The sequence below is a fragment of the Brienomyrus brachyistius genome, chromosome 10 (genome assembly GCF_023856365.1).
Source record: "Brienomyrus brachyistius isolate T26 chromosome 10, BBRACH_0.4, whole genome shotgun sequence".
NCBI lineage: Eukaryota > Metazoa > Chordata > Actinopteri > Osteoglossiformes > Mormyridae > Brienomyrus > Brienomyrus brachyistius.
In genome coordinates this window covers 10634819-10655252 of record NC_064542.1, presented here as the reverse complement: position 1 = coordinate 10655252, position 20434 = coordinate 10634819, and the positions used below count along the sequence as shown (strand labels likewise).

The window sequence follows — 20434 nt, the reverse complement described above, 5'->3', positions numbered from 1 at the left end:
TCTCACGCCTAACGTCTCCCTGACTCCTCCCAATGAGGGCGGGGCCGAGGCGCTGGCGCGTACCACGTGCTGCTCTGAGGCGTATCGGCTGTCCGCAGACTTTGTAAAGGAGTTAAATATCAAATATCGGTTTATCCAGAACACTGGGTGAATTGGGATATATTGGGGGATGCTGGTGCTTAACATAAACACCTTAAATTAGGTACATGATTTTAACCAAGCATAGAATCTCAATACTCAGACACAGCAAACTCCAGAACTACTAGCACACGTCATCAAAATCAGTGGAAAGAAATGTATAATATAAAAAGGACACATAATTATTCAAATTATGATAAACATTAAAACTATATAGGTGATGGTAGAGTGGTTAGCACTGTTGCCTCACACCTCTGGGCATGGGCGTTGTTAGGAGTATTTTAGCTCCGATGCCAACCTCCCTTCAAAAAATAAAAATAAATAAAAAAAATCAAGCCCCATGTAAACCTGACGTAGCCTCAGCTCTTATCAATAGCTAGAAACTCCCCTGCCTCTAGGATTGGAGGTTGAGTCTCCACCATCGCTCCATGTGTGAGTAATTTGCACGTTCTCCCCTTGTTGTCATGTCTCTGGGTATTCCAGTGCCCCCTCCAGTGCCCCCTCCCCCACAGTCTAAAACCATACTAAGGTGAATTGGAGTTGCCAGATTGTCCATGGGTGTTGGTGGCCCATCCTGGATTGCTCCCTGCCTTGGCCTGTAGATTGTGGGATAGGCTCTGGACCCCCACAACTCTACATGTGACAAGTGGGAACAGGAAATGGATGGGTTGAGCACAGGGGGGAAGTCCCAAAGATCACAATAGATCAAGATTACATTATAGGTATGGATTAAATTGTACTTGCCCACATGCAAAAATAGTCTGCAGCTTCAGTTTTAAATATAACTCTGAGCCCTGTAAACTGCAGATGTTTTATGAGGATTCCTCCGTTATGGGCTTCTTTGACAAGGGGGATGAACATTTTGGTAGGGGAACTCAAACCCATAACTTTACTACATGGCTGCATGACTGGTCTTGGTATGGCCCTACCCCCAGCCACCACACAACAGGATTAATGACTGCATTAGGCTGTTAGCCAGTGTTTCACCTGAGGGTTCAAGTCTGAGGAAGCTTGTCATTTGAATTAAAGAGGCTGAATCTGTGACAAGCCTGTCCCTAGACAAGCAAGCAGTGGTAGCATCTCCACATGAAGTCCACTGAGTAGCATTTCTGAGGCTACGTCCTACCAGCTCCAAATAGAGTCACACAGCAGGATCCAATCCCCAAAACCTGGAGGTGAGAGGCAGTCCTGCCACCCGCAGAACCATTGTCCTAACCGCTTCCTAGTCATCCAACTGGGAATTTGTTTTGTCATTTGAATAATTTTAATCCTATTTATTGCTGTAAATTCTGCACAGCCATGTATATTGCATTGTTTTGCTATTTATTTATTCATTATAAATATGTTTTATTGTCTGACTTGTTTTGTCGTCAAACCTGCTGTTTGTATCAAGGCATTCCACAGAAATGTAATTCGCCCGGGGGAACAATAAAGTATGCCATACCATACATAAAATAAAATAGAAACATTTTATTGAATAGTGCATTGTTTTTCTGCAAAACATAGGCTAAAAATTACTGTTACCCCAAAGGAATACAAGTAAAGTGACGTCTTCTGAAGTTATGTTATTTTCAGTTGCTCTGTCTCCAGAAACTGTTGTTACCTTTCACCAGTACCTGTGTCCCTAGGATATAATCATGAGTTTGTAAAATCCTTTTGTCATCCATCAACATCGGCAAAACCAACGAACACTTAAAAAACTAAAAAGAAGACAGATTGATGTTGAAATCTTGAACTTTATCAGCTTATCAAATTTCAAAATCAAGTGTTACATGCTACGAGGTACCTCCATTTCAATAATGTCATTGAAGATCTTCACTGGCCACAAATCACATATTGCAGCAGATGAACTTTGCCAAATATTATTGGAACTATAATTGGAACCATGTTTTGTGGTCAGATGAGAACAAAAAATGAGGCCATGTACACCAGCAACAAGAAAAAGCTGCATATAAGGAAGGCTGCCAATATCTACAGTAAAATATCGTGATTGATCGTTGATGCTGTTAATGATTTTTGGGCTGTTTTGTTGCAAGTGATCCAGCAACATTTATTAAGATCTATGGCATAATGAATTCTGGTAAGCAGCAGGACATTGTAGTCCAAAATCTGGTTGCTTCTGTCATGCGGTTGAGACTTGGCTGTAGTGAGACCATGGAACAAGACAATGACAAACTACCACCAAAATCAGTTTTCAATAGCTGCCTATTGCAGAATTGTACCCTATGGATAACTTTGATGGGGCAGTTCACTCTTACAATTCTAAGACTTCCAAGAACCATGAAATGTTAGAGGAGTATTCCAAGATCCTTACAAAAGTTAGCTCCAAGATTGTCACAATAAACAAGAATCATGCTCAGTCTCTCCAGGTTAGGCTTCACAGTGTTGTAACCACGGTCAAACAAACTAATATCCTCAATAACCTTTATTGTACAAACCACTCAATTATTTTTGCTCTCTGCAGAAAGATTTAGTTTGGACTAAGGAGAAATGTTGGGTCCCATCTGCATGACCATGTTTGTTTATGGAGCATCTAAGTTCCATCTGTCTCTCTGGTTCAACGCCTGAAGCACTGTGTGCTCTTGTCCAAGGTGAACCGGGTAAGGTCTGACATCCTTATGTTGGCCTGACCCCAAGCAGTACCTCATCCTTTCACAGATGGGCATGGTGAAGGAAGACACATTGCAGCTCCAACAAACAAGGGACATATTTTTACTAAAAAAAAACCAAGAAACAAAAGTAACCACAAGGGGACAAAAACTAAAGCAAGGAGCAACACTGGAACAATGATAGCAGAACAGCAGCAAACACAAGGCAACCACACCTACAAACACATGAGAGATTGGGGAACAGGGTAAGGTTAGGCATTTAAATTTACTTAACAAGGGCTTCAACAACGGACAGGTGCAGAATATAATCATTCAACCAATCACTAAGCCTGGGAACAACAAAACATGGAGGAGGTTCATAATCACGAAGGACACAAACACTAGGAAAGGGGTGACCAAGGACACCTGCCAGCCAGGCAGGGACGGATCATTACACACCCACCCTCCACACCTCACTAACAATTTGTGATTGGATGTCTGTGATGTTCGATTACCCAGCATGCTCAAGATGTTATTGTATGAACAAGCACAAGATTTTGTGCTTTTTATTTCAATGTACAAACAATGCACTGTTTGCAGTATCACTTTTTGTAAAGGAGAATTTTATTGTCTTGTCTGCTTGCTCTTGAAGTTCTAACAGTCCAAAGAAGATCAAAACACAATACTGATACTGTATTCAGAGCTAGAGCCAGGCAAGTTAATGTACATATTGTGGGGTTATCAAGGCAATTTAATCATCTTCCTCCCTTTATAATATAAATTGGCCAAACGGACATCCATCCTAATGCTGTAATGTCACTGTAAATGATAAGCAGCTGTAATAATACTGAAGTTGTCTCATGGAACTTTCACAGTGAAGCAGAAACAATCTAGACTCTCAGCTGAGCAATGAGAATTTTAAAATTCTTAAAAAAATAAAAATTTCACTGCAATGACAGCATTTGCAGAAGTTCTGATAAGATGTATTCTGATGAAATGTATTTCAGTATTCAGAAATATTTTTAAAACTGACAGCCCACACAGCTGAAATACAGCATATAAAACAACCTGCTTTAAAACTTTTTGAAACGTTTTCAAAACGTTTTGAAGTCTTCACTTGTCGAAAGTAAATACATGGAAAGATAAAAACATTCTGGAGACATTCATTCAACCGAGTCTTTTGTGATGTAAAACTGAGCAGAAATTAACCATATTTCTTGAAATGGAAGTCATCACCCTCTGAATCCAGTGAGCCATAAAAAAAAATTATTGTTTGAGCTTCTTAGAAGGTAGCAGCTGCTCGGGTTTTGAAATTTCGTTACTGCCAGTGAAGGGAATTCTCTGGCTCACTCGCTTGCCGATTGTCTCCACCTGTGAGGGAAAATATTGATCATTTTGACATGCAGACAGCTAACGGCACTGTGCCAGCAGCTACTGAGAAAACTAAAGTCACACTAAAGACCATACAGCACCTGGAAGCCTATATGCTGAAGCTGGTCGTGCAGACTGTCAAGGATTCTTCTACCGTCAAAGATGAATGCGGGTTTTAACATTGCTTTGTAGATTCGTTCATAGTCCAGCTCCTGTAACACGCAAATATTTCCACATGTCTTAGGCTTATAGTGGCAACACTGAAGCCAGTAACAATCAGTGTTCCAGAAATACTTGGCCATGCATCCCAGGACACATACCTTGAACATGTCCCACTCTGTGCAAATGACAATTGCATGAGCATTCTCACAGGCAGAGTACGGGTCAGTGGCAATGGTGACAAGCTGAGACACTGTGAAAAGATCAAGACAGTAGACAGGATATAACCGATCAACCAAGATGAAGGGAAGAAATATCCTGTTCTTCTCAAAGAAGCCGAAAGATGAACATTGATATGCCCAGTGAGCAATTCTAAACATCCAGAATAACTTAGAACTCAGCTCACCTCTCTGGGTGTCATCTCCATGGGACAGGGTTGGCTGAGACAGGTCTTGGATGATCTGCCCCTTCTTCACTTTGGGGTCATAGATGTGGAGCCGAGCACCCTCATCCATCAGATACCTACTGATATAGATGCTGGAAGACTCCCTGCAAGATAGGATGGGTGGTGGAAGGCAGGGTAATCAGGAAGTGCAGCAGCAACTAACGCCCTACATGAGTGCTTTGTTGAACATACCTCAGTACCACACAAGGAAAACCTTAGATGAAAACACATTTTTGGGTTAGCGATGACCCAGTTTGATACACAGTGCTGGTACTAAATGTCATGCAAGAATCTGGGATGGTGCTTGGTGCTGGAAAACCACAACACGGTAAAGTGAGGAGAGTCTCACCTGGTATCACCTGTGTTCTTCTTGAAGGCGAAGCCCAACAGTGCTATCTTCTTGTCTGTCACTGTGTTGAAGAGGCATCCAATGATTCGTGAGGAGAAACGCTGCCGTTGGTAGTCATTGATTTCAATCACCTGGACCAGACAACAAACCAAAGACATGAATAACACAGCTTAAGTCACTCATACATGAACATAAACGCCGGATGAATAAGCAACAGTATGATTTCGGGAATCAAAAGGTAGATCCTGAGAATCATATTTAAAGACAACTTTACATAGTCACGACACACACCGACATCTTTAATTGTTCAGACATGTACAGGAGGATCACATGTTCTCAGCATCCCTCTCCAATTACAGATGCAAAATGGAAACCATCCTTCCTGGAGGCATTACATCATGGTATGGTGACTGCTCAGGATCACAAAGCACTGTACAGACTGCACAGACCATCACCAGGACATGTACTGGGGAGGGGGCGTGTGGTTCAGCAGGCTATTTCTCTGTTGCTGGGATCCATAGGTCTCTGGTTTGAGACCCGACCTCAACCAACTAGTCATGTGTCAATGGACCCTCAGGCAAGGCCCTTAATCCCCAGCTTCAGGGGGGCTGCATGCTGGCTGACCCTGCGCCGTGACCCCCAAGCTTGATCTCAGAGTGTAAGATGAAGGTCACTAGCTCAAATCATTACAATGATGTCACCGTGAGCTTTTAAAAAATGTCATATGAACTGAATGGCAATGTATGTATGAACAAACAAGCAAATAATGTGATAACCCCCCCGCCCCCCCCCCCCCCCCCATTTCTGCTGGCTGGCTGTAGTATTGTATAGAGTGATAATCTGAGAGGAAATTGTCAACTTTTGTGATTCTTTCATTGGACCGGGGAGCAAGCTCATCAAACTTGCAATTTGCAAGTCATTTCCCCTTAATTAAGTCCACCAAAATAAACAGTTACAGTTTACTTGAATAGACGGGCAAACTACCAGGCCTGATTCTGGCAAGCCCTGCTCGGTGCAAGTCTCATTAAGCCACCCTTAACTTCAAAGTCGAGTTGTCAGCATGTATATTTTAATGGCACATCATGATTAAAAGAAATTTCTGATGATAAAAGTGTTTGTGTATTAGTCTACAAAAAAACATCGAAAGTCATAATCAAGGCCCAGAGCCTCTATTGAACCAGACTAAAAAATGTAGGGATAGACCGAATCTTCCTAATATTATCAATTTATCACAGTAATAATCATAAAAATCATGCTGGTTACGCATATGATAATGATCAATAAAACATGTCAGTATCTAGATAATTGTACATCGTTAATATAATAAAACACATCTTATCGATCCAAGTATACAGTTATAATCAGTAAAACATGCCAGTTATACTATTTCGCTAAATGTCCATAATTCTTTATTATTAATAAAAACACGCTTTTTAAAAGATATCCGTAAATGCATTTTACTGATGTAAAAACTGCCAGCTGTGGTAAGACAAAAATAAAAAATAAAAATACTGAAGTGTACTGCGAAACCAGCAGAATCTTAAAAAAATAGCATAATACAAATTCTCGGTCATGGTGAAATACGGCCCCATCAAAGTAAAGAAGCTCGGAAGAAAATAGCTGAAGCTCATAAGACTGGAAAGGGCTACAAAAGACTTGGACCTCCAGCCTAGTAAGACAGAAATTCAGCAACGCTGCTACTCTGCTTGGAGTGGGTGTCCCACAAAAATCCGCATAAGAGCATGTCATAAAATCCTCAAACGAAAGACAACAAACCCTAGAGAGTAAGAATCTGCAGGCACCTCATGCGCTTGATATCTTCTTTGTTCATGCATTCTGTGTTGCGGCATAAGAGTGGTGTTCATGAGAAGATACCAAAGAGGAAATTACTGCTCTCCAAAAACACTGCTGCCAGTCTGAAGTTTGCCAGAAACCACCTGGATGTTCCACAGCACAACCTGAACAATCTTCTGTGCACATATGAGAAAAACGTTGAAATTTCTATATTTACACAATATTATGCTTGGTGGAAACAGCCAAACCACATTCCAAAAATAACAACAATTAAAATGACTTGAGTGACCATTGAATTCCAATTTCTATCAGAAAAAACAGAATGCTAGGGTCTCCTTTCGGGACCTGAAATGCCCATCTCTGTCTAAAAGTCATGTTTAGCCATGCAGCATGACAATGATCCAATACACAGTACAAGGGCCGCCGATCAGGGGGAGGGGTCCCTAACCTTCCCAATGGCCAGTCTCCTCCTGTCTTAGTCCCACTGCTGTGGTGTGAAGGAGACCATTTACAGAACACATCCCAAAATATACATAAAGCGAGTCAAGTTATGTATAGAAGAATGGCCCGAGATACCCCCTAAAAACTAGCCAACATATTGCCTGAATTTGTTATTATGACTTAGCAATAATCAGATCAGTTTAAGGGCGATGCATGGAAAAATACCAATCTATTCAGAGAATTTTATCCTCACAGCTGTAAAAGTCATGGACCACTGGCTTTTTTGTCATACCTGTTGCCAGTATCTCGCAACCTCAGGCAGGTTCAGGGCCTCACAGAGGTAGACAAGGTTCAGTACGTCCTTCTGGAAACAGCTCCCACCAAACCCTGTAGTTTCAGACATGTGGAGGGTTAGAAAGGCAGAAGCAAGCATTAATGGATCTGGTGGCATAGAAAGCCAGCAAGAACTGTGTTTCAAATTTCAAAGGTATTCAAACATACAATGGGGGGTTTTTAAAAGTACAGATATCAACCCTGTACTAGATAAATGTTGTCAGAAAGGAGTACCAAAAATATTCAACAATAATAATTAACAGGATTTGGTTGTTTGGCTAGTAAAAGTAGTTAATTACATTTAAATCAGCATAATGTACAGGCATGGTATTATAACCGGGGTGTCAAACTTAATTCCTGGGGGGCCAGAGCCCTGTACAGCTTGGGTCTTTCTCTGTTCCACCACAAATGATTCAGCTCAAGAGCTGTGTGCTAATTAGCACAAGTAGGTGCAAGGAGCTGAATCCGGTGTGTTAAATGAGGGGAAACCCAAAAATGTGCTGGGCTCCGGCCCTCCGGGGCTGGAGTCTGACACCCCTGATTTATAATACGCAGGACCTTACTAATTACTGCAGGGGCAGCATTAAAAGAATTCCGGCTAGTTTTAGACACAGATATTTACATGGTGAGCTGAAACATTTAGGCTTAAACTCAAGCTTTGGATCATAAGTTGTTTAACCATTATGCTACAGATTTCTTCCCCCTCCCCCCACCATCAAATATTCTTTTCGTCAGCCCACCCCACTCACCCACACTGGCTTTAAGGAAGCGGCTCCCAATCCTCTGGTCTGTGCCAATGGCGTGAGCCACCTCCTCCACATCAGCGCCAGTCACTTCACACAGGGCGCTGATGGAATTTATGCTACTGATGCGCTGGGCCAGGAAGGCATTGGCTGCCTACAGGGAAGACCAGGGAGGGAGCAGAGGGTGAAGATACCCCAGGCTACATGAAGGATTAGCCCGCTGAAAGGGGAGGAGAAGGCTTACAAGCTTGGAGAGTTCAGATGACCACGTGTTGGTGGTGATTATCTTGTCCTTGGGCACCCAGTGTTCATAAATGTCTCGTAAAGCTTCGATCGCACACTGACCCTCTGGGCTCTCGTCCCCCCCAATGAGAACCCTGTCTGGGTTCTTCAGGTCTGAGATGGCTGTCCCCTCTGCCAAGAACTCTGGGTTAGACAGAACCTGGACAAAAGTCCCGATAGAAAAGGGAAATGAGTGAACAGACATAGCTAAACAGTACATAATTAACTGTAAAAAACCTAACTGCAGGACCGATTGTATATGACAGGTAGGCTAAGAAAGAACCACAACACATTAACGACGGGCACTAGGATTCACCTGGAAACTGAGCGTGCTCTTTGTGTTGGCGTTGAAGATTCGCCGGATGCTCTCTGCCGCCCTGACAGGGACCGTGCTCTTCTCCACCACGATCTTACAGCCGGTGGAGACGTCGGCGATGCGCCGTGCACATGCCTCAATGTACTTTAAGTCTGCAGCCCTCCCCTTACCAATCCCAAAAGTCTTTGTTGGGGTGTTCACCTAGTAGATAACATAAAAAAGCTAAAACTCCACATACGGGCAGGCTTGCTGGGGTCTTCACCTGGCAGTCAACATTGTTATCCCAAATTACTCAAGATTTTGTAGTATTACTTCACTTATTATCAAAAGAAATTAGTTAGGTTACTTGTTATATGTACTTTCTTTACCCCTGTGCCTGCAAAAAACATGACTTGTTTAGCCAGCTCCTCGTACAACTGAATTTTTTTTTTGCATATCCAGCAAAGGATTATTCTTAACAGTTTTACAATACATCTAAAACAATGTATGACACCATGTATAGGTTGATATTGTGTCCAGCTTCTTGTTTTATCTTTGCCCAGACATACTAAGCAAGCTTCAGAAGTGAAACAATGATTGTATCTCATTAGCAGAAGCTTCACAGACCTCTTATCAGACAGTCAGTTCCTTTTAGGGATGAGCACCAAACCACCTAAACTAAAAATCCACCCCACAAGTGCACTAAATGTACACATCATCATAAGAATGAGGAAGTCGCATTCCAGCAACACAGTGACGTGGCATTGCTTTGATTAAGAACTGTAATATAATTACTGTTTTGGAAACTGGAATCCCTTACACTACTCATTAATGAGGAAAATAACAATATTTCAATAATGCATTACTGAGTAACACTCTACTGCCCAACACTGATAGACAACACAAAAAGCTAAATCGCAACATACCGGAAGGTTTCCAAGTCCAGAAATCAAAATAAATCAGCTCCAAAACATCGACTGACTGTTACAAATCATGAAGAAATAATGATGGATGAACATGAGATCAGTATGTAAATAACATTTAGTTTCTGGTTAATTAATACATTAAGTAAGAGTATGACTACATTATTTGTGCCTCTCAAGTAAAGTGTTACAAGATACGAGATACTATGCTGGAAAGTGGCCTGTAGTGGCACAAAATGGAGACGAACACAGAAAGCAGTGGCACACATTTACGGAAAATTGCAGCAATGGGTTTACCGAGATAAAGACGAGGTCTGCATCCTGGATCGCACTGTCGATATCTGTGGAGAAGAAGAGGTTGACTCCCCGACAGGACTCAACTACTTCTTGAAGGCCAGGCTGGAGATGGGGGGCAAGGAGGAGGAAGAATATGAAGGACCTAATAATTAACCCTAAAGTAGTGCAGTGTTAGAAACCAGTGAACAAGGTGGTAATTTCCCCAGTATAATGAAAAGCCTTCGATTTTGAAATTACAGAAGATCCCCATGAATGTGACAAATTGCAATTAATATTTGGGCACCCCTAACTTCAACACGTAACAGTCTGCTAGCCTGAATGATAATATAAAAGCCTATTTATTAGCAATTTCTAAATAAACAGTACTGTACTGAACACTTTGCATGTCAAATTATTCTGTCATTTCCTATCAAGAGCAGTATGCACTGGGAACAGTACGTTTTGTTTCTATAATTAAAAATGCAAAGTAAACGGCACTGAAAAATGTAAAAGTTACTGGGAGGAATGGCATGATTCCACAGTCACAATTAGAGTTAACATGTGACATGTGAGGCTGGTTCTCAGGACAAGACGCGTGGCGCACCCAAGTCGAGACTTAACATTAAAGACAAGCGTATGGTAAGTACCTACACTAACAAATATTATGTATTACTACTATTTATATATGATTTTATGTGATCCGAATCATTTTCAGTATTGTTTTGGGCTAATGCACCATCTGCGAGTTTCTGGTATATTTCAGCAAGCTCCAAACATATTCCGATTTAACTGAACGAATAACTGGCAAATAACTGAAACCATAAATGTCAAGTTCTCAAATGTGAAGGGGTTACTGAATAACAGTGAAAGAGATTAAGTGACAAACCCAACTCCAACCCAAGAACTCAGGAATTCCCCGAAAGCTGACCTCAAAGATAGGCAGGCTGTCAGAGTTCCAGGCTCGTATGCGGTCCTCGTTCACATCCACCACCGTGACCATCAGTCCTGGGCACATCTGGGCGATCACACTGCAGGTGGGCCCCCCCACATACCCGGCCCCTATGCAGCATATCCTCTTCACCTGCACCATCCTCCCTGAAAGATGTCTTTGACAAAAGAGATACAGTGGGCAGGTCATCACAGAGATGTAAGGATTAAAAGATGATATTTAAGAGACCTGAGAAAGAGAAAAACTACATGGATCAGTCACTAAACTAAAAGCCAGACAGGATAACTGACTTGTTCCAGAATTCTACTAATGCAAGGCTGCACAGAATTGGTCCTTGACTGCAGAGGTTGTGTGGGGATTTTCAGCCAACCGGTTAATTACTTCTATAAAATAATTATACTGGCAGGAATTCACACGAACTGATGCTTCAAGCTGGTATGACAATATAGTAAATGACAGCTTTTAAACCACAGAGATGTTTGCCCCAAGGATGCATGTTTCTGATGTCATTGCCTGTTGTAATTTTTATGTTGAAAAAACACATACAGGAATATAAAAAGAATGTGAAACAGTCTTTACTATTTTGTTCACGAAAATCTAATAGGGATGGCCCAATCCACTTTTTTGGTCCCCCGATCCGACCCATTCAATATTTATATCTGCCAACTCTGAGTACCGATCTGATATTTTAATAACAATTTAAATATCCATACACAAACCATAGGCGTCAGTGCAGTGTTTTATCTTCAGTGAACCTCAGGATATTGCAGTATTCCTCCTTGTGGTGTTTCTGCTCATGCCCAATTAAGTTTCTTGTATTAAATGATGTCCTGTTGCTACCTCCTTTCTAAGGGATGACATTGCAAACATGGCAGGCAGCTCTTGGGCTACTTTGAATTACCAAATTAAACACTTATCACGTGGCCGACATCTTGATAGCTTGTAGTTTAAAGCCACGAGCCTCAAGCTTACTGCAGCGTGTCACAGAACCTTACAGTCTGTGCAACTGGCATAAATTAAGTGGATACAAGAAACTAAATACATAGGGTTTTGGATCAGGCTGTGGTAGCCGATAGTGATCAATTAAAAAATGCTTGGATTGCCCCCGATTCCGATCTTTGATATTGACTCAGATATCACTGATATCTACAACCAGCATGCTCTAACTGAAGTTAGTCTACTTAAATAAAGCTAGTACTTGATCATTTCAGTCATGAGAACTACCATTCAGCAATTACAGGTGCCCCAAGCTGCAGATCCCACAGAAGTGCTAAAGAGTTTTAAGTGGAATATTCCTAACACAATCTGTCTGCCAAGCTGTTCTTCCTGATCATTATAAACCCCACTATATTTTTCAAATGTGTTTTGTCAGTTCTGTTATGAACTTTGTTCATAATAGTCACCTGCCTCAGTAACCTATCATTAATTAGCAAAAAAGTAAGTGGAGCAGAAATAAAGAGGGCAATTTAAAATAAAACAGGAGGGAGCCAGGACTCCCTCATTCATAATCCTTTCCTGCTGCTGAAGTTGAGCCATAAATCCAAATTCCCGAATGACTCCCTACTGATCCATGCGCAACATACACAGAAAGACATGTGCAACATTTCTAGGAAACAGATGTATGAGATCCACTCCCTCTCTCTCACTGTGTGACATCACTGACAGGAAATAAACACATGTGGTAAAAGTGATTCAGAGTTAAGAGTGACTACACTTCTATGCTGGGTCTTTCTGACATCATTCCCCCTCCCTTAAAATAAAGGGTAACCAAACTTCTGTCCTGGGTCTTTCTGACATCACACCTCCTCAATGAAGATAGGAAATGTTCACTCTTCTCCTCTCTCACATCACCCTGCTATTGAGCAATCAGTTATTTTACATCCTCCATGGAGGAAAACTAACACTACTTCAATCATTCCCCACCTCATAGTTCCACACTAATCCTGCACTCAGTACATTCTGCATTGCTTTACCACAAAACTATAATGGGTACAAGCTAAAGATGATAAATGGAAGAAAAACTTTAAATAAAAGAATCTTGTGGTTTTTCACCCCGATGACACACCCCCATCCCCTCTCACCCCTCCCCCATCCTGATCACCACCCCCCTCTCATGCCACGCAGGCTCTCAGGAGTACACAGGCATCTGTGTGTGCACCTCCCCTTTTGCTCACCCCCCCTTACCCCACCCCACCCCCCAACACAGTCGTTCCCTTCACGGCTCTGCTGCCCCGCTTTCTCTCCACATCCATCCTGCACGTACAAGCGACTCATTATTCTGACCTCTCACATTAATATGAAAACTAATCCTGAAACTTTTCAGTCCGGCAGTCCCATACTTTTAGTCTCCAGGGGAATATGGCAAGTTCCTCAAGACCGTCGTGTTCTCGTAAAGCGATGAACTCAGCTGTTTTATGTGACCCAGTAACAAAAAATGGCATATCAAACATTTTAATACAGACTAGCTGATAGGAAACTGACCATTTTAGGATGCCAGATTTAACAAACAATTAATTTATATTAATATAAAAGCCACGTGTGAACAATTGCACCAAACGTTACAGGACTACCAATATATTTATGCATATCATCCAGTTTTTTCCCTCTAGGAACATCTGATTTCTAAAGATATTTGACAACGGTCAGGTCTGGACTCGTTTGCAGTAAGAGCCCGAGGTAATCATTAGTAATTTAAATTAACTCCGGTTGTAGTATAATTCCTTCCATGTTGTATTAAATACAATTTCTTTTAACACAACTTTAAGTTCACATCTGTGATGTTTTTCATTACACGTACTCCACCAATAATCCACCTCGGATACATTTTAAGTCGAATGCTAAAGTTTCCCATTTTATGCCAGAAAAAGTACGTGACACGCGAGGCCGAAGGTAACGCAACTAATGGAGTTTGCCTGCCTGCTGATAAGCAATGAATAAGGTTCAATATTCAATTAGAGTTATGAGAAATAAACACGTGTCAAACTAGCTATTCGGGTACGACCTACAATATAGTCGGAGGAAAGATTATTTACCAGTTAACCAGCAAACCCGATTATCCGGCTGCAGTGACTTTTCCCGTTAAAATAACTGATCGCCGCGAGCGAACCTGACAGCCAATCACTTAACGGCGCGAGCCGAGACTGGCTCGTTAATTAACGTCAAACAGCTAAGCCGCTTAGCGGCTCGGTGACTCTCAGACCTCATCGCTGACCGGGCTGATCCGGTTATAGTGTCTCGGAGGTAACCGGCCAAGCGGTGTCGTTACACGGGTGCCCCGCACCGTGCCGATCAACTAAACCGGCTAGTGAAATGATCACAAAACAAACCAGCATAGTGCGGCGTTTAGCGGCGAGTTAAAGCGTCCGGCAAGACGGAAAAGTTGCTGGATTCCTTAGTATTTAGCGAAAATGGGAGAAAGTGCTCCAGAGGCACAGAAGCAGACAACCTTAGGCAGAGTAGAAGTCGACATGCCGCAGTTAACTTTGGCGAAGAGAATACAGCAAATCCCCGGCGGCTTACCAATGACTGAGTCTGCTGGAGGCTGAAAAATCTGAGATTCTTCTAAACTCAAAGTCGGGTTTAATTAACGCGATCGAAGCAATGAAATTACGCAGCTACAACCTTTTAAAGGTGTAATCTGAATAACGCGCAATGTACCTAAGACGCCGCTGTAGGGACGGACGGCGTTTCCCGGGATGTGGAGCAGCTCTCGGCAGCTCGGACTTTTTTCTTGACTCGCACCAGCAGGGGGGCATCGCACGTTCTTTGACATCATTTCCTCACCAGCAGCGTCCTGGAGTCTAACTGTGAAGCCTCATCACAGAAGAAATTTATGATGATCAAACGTAGTTTAGTCAGATCAAATTAGCTGTAATCCTTTATAATTCTTCTGTTTTTGTTATGAAAAAACTTCAGCCGTCGACAACCATTTTCTTTTACCTAAGTTCCTCAGACAAAATTCCACTGAAGTTCACTAAACATCTTGAACATCTTCTAAAACGGTGTGAAACACTGACGTTGGACCTATAATTTCTGCTGCCACTGTTCTGTCCCCCTTCTGTCTGTTGCAGATGATGATGATATTCTACCTGAAGTACAACATTCATCCAGTCTTTCTTGTCTTCATGTGTGTGCACATAATACATGGTTACAGTTAATATATAGAATGTTTTCAGGATTTCAGGGCTTTCTTAATTTGATGACCTTTTCTGGCTTAAGGAGGATGGGCTCCCCCTTTGAATCTGGTTCTCTGATGGTTTCTTCCTTCTAGAGTTTTTTTCTTTCCACTGTCATTGCTGCCTTGCTCACTGGGGGCTTTGGGTAGGGATAATGTCAAGCACTTTGCGACAATATAGACGATGTTCTGGAAAATGGGCTATACAGAATAGTTTAATTGAAACTGAATTTTCCTTTGTGCTCTACTCACATCTGAAACCTTAACCAGTGAGCTACTGCTACAAGTGTGGCTGAAATGCTGAGTGGTCAACTCATTGGACTTGAAATCTAATGGGGGTTTCCCTGTGCAGGTTTGACCCCTGCTCGCAGCCACGTATGAACGTTTTAGGAGCGACTTAGATCGCTGTGATCAAATGGTTCGTGGTTAAAATCCTGTGGGCAGCAAAATAATTTCCAGGTTGGAGTCCTGAGCAAGATCTCCAACCCCCATTGCGCTGAGGTCTGGCTGTCCCTGCCTGTATGTTACTTTAGATAAAAGCATCTGTTAAATGTGAACTCCTCATTTGTCACATTTCATGTTTAAATCCCCCCCAATACCTTTACCATTAAAATCAAGTCAAACGTTAAAAACTATAACCTTGGGTAATGTGTTTCAGCAATTTAAGTCATTCATACAATTCACAATAATTCACTTTCTAATGTGTGTACTAAAAGTTTAATCATTTTTATACTTAATCTGCTGATGTGAGTTTAGACTGTCCATCCTTTTCTTTTACCATAAATTTACACGATAACACATATACTCTGATATATATGCTGAGATTTTGCAAAGTTATCCACATTCTGTCACCTCCTGTGTGAAACAAGTACAAGAAATCCAATTAGAAATTGAAAAAGCTATTACTCATTATACTGAATAGTGGATAGAGTGAGTGTACCAATGCCAAAACCATCTGAGACCGATTTACGCATGAATTGTCCCAATGTGGGGGTTCTGTAAAAGAACAGGGTTGACACAGCCCAGTTGATTAGAAACAGAAGAGGAGGAAGGTTTACGTCACATACGCCCCTGCTGGTGTCAGCTGAAGGATTTCGTAGCTCTGATTTGCTGCCTTTGTAAAGAACGTGTTGGCCAAGATAAACCATGCATTACTTCACAGAATGTCTTTTCTTGTGGGGAAAATGTTAATCCTCCGCTTCAAAGGTACGTTTTAGAAGTCATACATTTCCAGTTATTATTGCTCAAAGGTGACAGAGTGCTTGTGGAATTCAAGCACCGCCCAGGTCCGTCATTTCAGCCTTTCAGTGCTGCTGCCCCTCTTGCTAGGCCCTACCCTTAATTTTGTCTGGTTGCCATGGTAGCCAAGCAACACTGCGTTAGTAAAGGTTCTAAAGAGTGAGTTATGTGGACTCCACGTGCGATATTATTTTAGGCGGACAATTTTTTTGCCAATAAAAACTAATCTGCTTCTATGTCCACTGAAAAGTGTAAAGTGTCAACTCATGACCTTCATAAAAATACAAACTGATAGTAAGACTACTTCAGTAACAATGGTAATGCTTTACCTAAGGGGCACAAATAGTAGTAACTCAGTTACTACTACAGCACAAATCATGAACAAGTATAGATGCTACTTAACGTAAAAGATGCATCATGATTTATTAACAATGAACAACATCAGTACTTCAGTTATTTTATTTACTCGTTCCCTCAGTAGTTTCTTAGAAATTCCTTCAGTAGCCACTTCAGTAGTTCACTAAGATATACAAGATTAACAGATATATTAACAAATATAGTAATTACTTGATTTAAAAGATGTGATAACTTATTAACCATGGACAAACACGAGATCAGTCTATAACTAAAACTTAGTTTCTGGTTAATCAATACATAAGTAATAGCATAATATTACACTACTTCCCCTACAAGTAAAGTGCTACCATAACAATGAATAGCCGCCCATATTTCCCTGTACCCTTGCACCCATGCTGGGGTGCCTATTTTCTGTGTGGCTGTGCTCAGTTTCTCTGATCAAAAATGAATGTATTGTAATTGCATAAGTTCATATATCCAGTCAGTGTACATGGATGTGTGCTGTATTGCACAATGCTTCCTGGAAACTCCCAGTGTAGTTTTGGAATAGTACCCATTCTCAGTTACAGGATAGTACCCAAAGTCAGTTACAGAACAGAACCCCACTCTCAGTCACAGGATAGTACTCACTGTCAATTACAGAACAGAACCCCACTCTCAGTTACAGGGTTACAGGATAGTACCCATTCTCAGTTACAGGATAGTACTCACTGTCAATTACAGAACAGAACCCCACTCTCAGTCACAGGGTTACAGGATAGTAGCCATTCTCAGTTATAAGATAGTACCCACTGTCCATTACAGAACAGAACCCCACTCTCAGTTACAGGATAGTATCCACTCTCAGTTACAGAACAGTACTCCACTCTCAGTTACAGGATAGTACCCACTGTCAATTACAGAACAGAACCCCACTCTCAGTTACAGGGTTACAGGATAGTATCCACTCTCAGTTACAGAACAGTACTCCACTCTCAGTTACAGGATAGTACCCACTCTCAGTTACAGGATAGTACCCACTGTCAATTACAGAACAGAACCCCACTCTCAGTTACAGGTTTACAGGATAGTACCCACTCTCAGTTACAGAACAGTACTCCACTCTCAGTTACAGGATAGTACTCATTCTCAGTTACAGAACAGTACCCACTTTTTTAAGAATTCAGAGGTAAAAGCCAGCCATCCATTAAATGGATTCCTCCCGAGTTCCACAAAGAAAAACTGCCCCCAAGAAACAAAATGCAAAAACCATTTGAACACCAGTAGTTATTTATTATCCTGCCACTCTGGAACCTTGGCTGACCACAGAAAGACTAAGCAACAAGTGCAGAGTCAGGTAAAACTTAAATAAAGAACCTAACTAGGCTCCCCTGACCATGAATACATAGTTATACTACTGGAAAATAAATCTAACTGTAAGAGTCTGCAAGACATATTGTAAACCTGGGTGTCGGCTCTGCTTTCAAAGAAAGCAGATTATGGAACAGCTTTTAATGCATCGTCCAGGCTTCAAATCAAATCTAACTTTATTTACAGAACACATTTATAAAGACAGAGGTTGTGCACAAAATCAAAGAAATTGAAGACAAATAGGAATACGAACAAGACATATCAAAAGCAGAAAAAAAGAACAAAAGACGAAAAGATGAATTTTCATACTTAATTTAAATTCGCTCAAAGATCCAGAGCCCGAGTGTTGCTCGGTTCCCAGGAATATTAGCACCTCTGGGGAATAATGAAGGTGGGACCAGGCTGCTGGTCTGCTCCGTCTATGGACCAGCATGCGTCTTACTCAAAGTGATGTTCTAGGGACTGAGGCACAAGCTTTCAGCTTCAAGAAGCATGCATTGCTGAATGTCAATGCAGAAAGGGGAAAATGAAAGAACACATGCCAAAGTAAAGCCCAGAAACAATATATTCTATTTTGTTTCAATAGTATTCAAAGAGACAACTTTTTGAACTGTAGTATTGCTTCATATAACATACATAAAGACAAAAAAGGTTGTTCAGTCCAACACTGCCAGGTTCTGAAAAGGGCCTGTGTTTGGCCATCAGAAGTGAGGCTGTCAGGATCCCCCCCCCCCCCCCCCCCCCCCGTCATTACGCTCACCTGTGCTCGGACAGAGACAGACTGACTGTGTCCTCTGGGTCTGAATGTGTTCTGCTCTGTCTGGTGTCTGAGCAAGCTTTCAGCTCAACCAGGTGGGACTGACAAACAGCTGTGCCTACATGCTTCAGGTTTTTAGGAAAAAACTACTCTAACTGATTCTAAAAAAAAACCAGAGTAACTCCTCACATCTGAAGGGCCAAGCGTACACGAGTGCAGAAAACCCAGAATATTTAAAACCTTACTCCATTTTTAACACGTTTAGAACAGTAGCATACCAGTTGTCAGCTGTTGAAATAAATGTACAGGGAAAAACTTGATATAGAAGCACAAAAAGCTTCAGAAACAAGGGTTAACTGCGTTTACAGCTGATGGGATAGTAGAACGAATTGGGGGATAATATGACTTGATTACAGGGTTGATGGACTGAGTAGCTACTGTTAGTATTAATTACATGGCAGCAGGATAAAGGACCTGCTGTTAATATTGATTATATAGTGAGACAAAGTGCTTACTGTTACTCTTGATTACAGAGTAGAAGAATTGAGCAGCTACCGTAAATATACATTATATCGTAGGACTGAAGATTACTTATTGCTGTTGATTATATGGTAAAAAAATATATATATAACAGACCAAAGACCATCTTCACTATTTACCGTTTTTGTCATCTATCATCAAAATGGTTGTTAGCATTTTCTGGTACTTTTTCATTGCGAGCAAATTTAGGAAAAGCACCGGTCATTCAAACCGTTGAAAGCATCTCCAAACCGGGTGGGCTTTACACATGTTTAAATCATGTTTTAAGTAGACATGTAATGACCGTTATCCTTGCTAAATTTCAACATTAAAGACATTTCCTTTTGTATTTTATGATTTTTTTTTTTTTACAAATGTAATTACTAGACAGGCAGATAGACAGACTGAATTAAAAAAACTGTATTTTAAGCAATAACAGAAAGATGAAATAACAGTATAGAAAAGTCTAGATTAAAAAAAAATTATCTACCGTGATCAAAACTGTGATCGATCCTCTGTGCATCTTTAGCCAACTACCTCCTACGCTTTCCGGCATTCACAGCCAATGAGCTCAGCTGTTGTCCAAAATTGCCCATCTTTCACCTGCCAATCGGTGCTGAGAATTCCCATCTCTCCAGGAGCACCTGACTGCAGGAGGGGCCTGAAAGCGCGTGATCCACTCTCAGGCCCCAATACTTTATTCCGAAAATGTAACGACGTTGTGACAGGATCCGTTGTTTACGTTTCGCTACTGTGCCAGTCATTCTTTAAACGTGTGTGAGGTCTGGCCTAATGTCTTATAAATTAATAATTACATTGTAATGTACATGTGTACAGCTCTCCTAACTACAGACAACATGTCTTTGCCTTAAAGTATGTGCGTGAGTAGTTGTAGGTAACAAAAAAAGATCTCATATTAAACAGTCTTGTTCATCTGCAGTTGATATGACCA

At 41.4% G+C, this 20434-nt stretch overlaps 1 protein-coding gene across 3 annotated transcripts; it reads right to left on the bottom strand.

Moving 5' to 3' along the window:
* Window positions 1-3328: 3328 nt before the first annotated feature.
* LOC125750875 (UDP-glucose 6-dehydrogenase-like) lies at window positions 3329-15455 on the bottom strand. 3 transcript variants are annotated; one of them, XM_049029201.1, is made up of 12 exons: window positions 14744-15455; window positions 11066-11243; window positions 10159-10260; window positions 8960-9160; window positions 8606-8803; window positions 8368-8515; window positions 7578-7672; window positions 5051-5181; window positions 4663-4805; window positions 4418-4509; window positions 4199-4309; window positions 3329-4097 (listed from the first exon to the last, which is right to left on the bottom strand). In XM_049029201.1, exons 1-12 carry the CDS (start codon window positions 14839-14841, stop codon window positions 3993-3995), a joined length of 1602 nt encoding a protein of 533 aa, XP_048885158.1. In that variant the 5' UTR covers window positions 14842-15455; the 3' UTR covers window positions 3329-3992. The 3 variants fall into 3 exon arrangements, with proteins under 3 accessions (XP_048885158.1, XP_048885159.1, XP_048885160.1); XM_049029202.1 differs by having other exon boundaries at window positions 14606-14889; XM_049029203.1 differs by lacking the exon at window positions 14744-15455 and adding an exon at window positions 14119-14595.
* Between the last annotated feature and the right edge of the window lie 4979 nt (window positions 15456-20434).

What these genes read in the sequence shown, in the direction of transcription:
- LOC125750875 (XM_049029201.1), bottom strand. Translation starts at nt 14,841, where the DNA reads ATGCCCCCCTGCTGGTGCGAGTCAAGAAAAAAGTCCGAGCTGCCGAGA. An exon ending in CAGACCTCGTCTTTATCTCG is followed by an intron (nt 9,161 to 10,158) that starts GTAAACCCATTG and finishes GTTATCTACTAG; the next exon opens with GTGAACACCCCAACAAAGAC. An exon ending in CAGAGTGGGACATGTTCAAG is followed by an intron (nt 4,310 to 4,417) that starts GTATGTGTCCTG and finishes TGCGTGTTACAG; the next exon opens with GAGCTGGACTATGAACGAAT.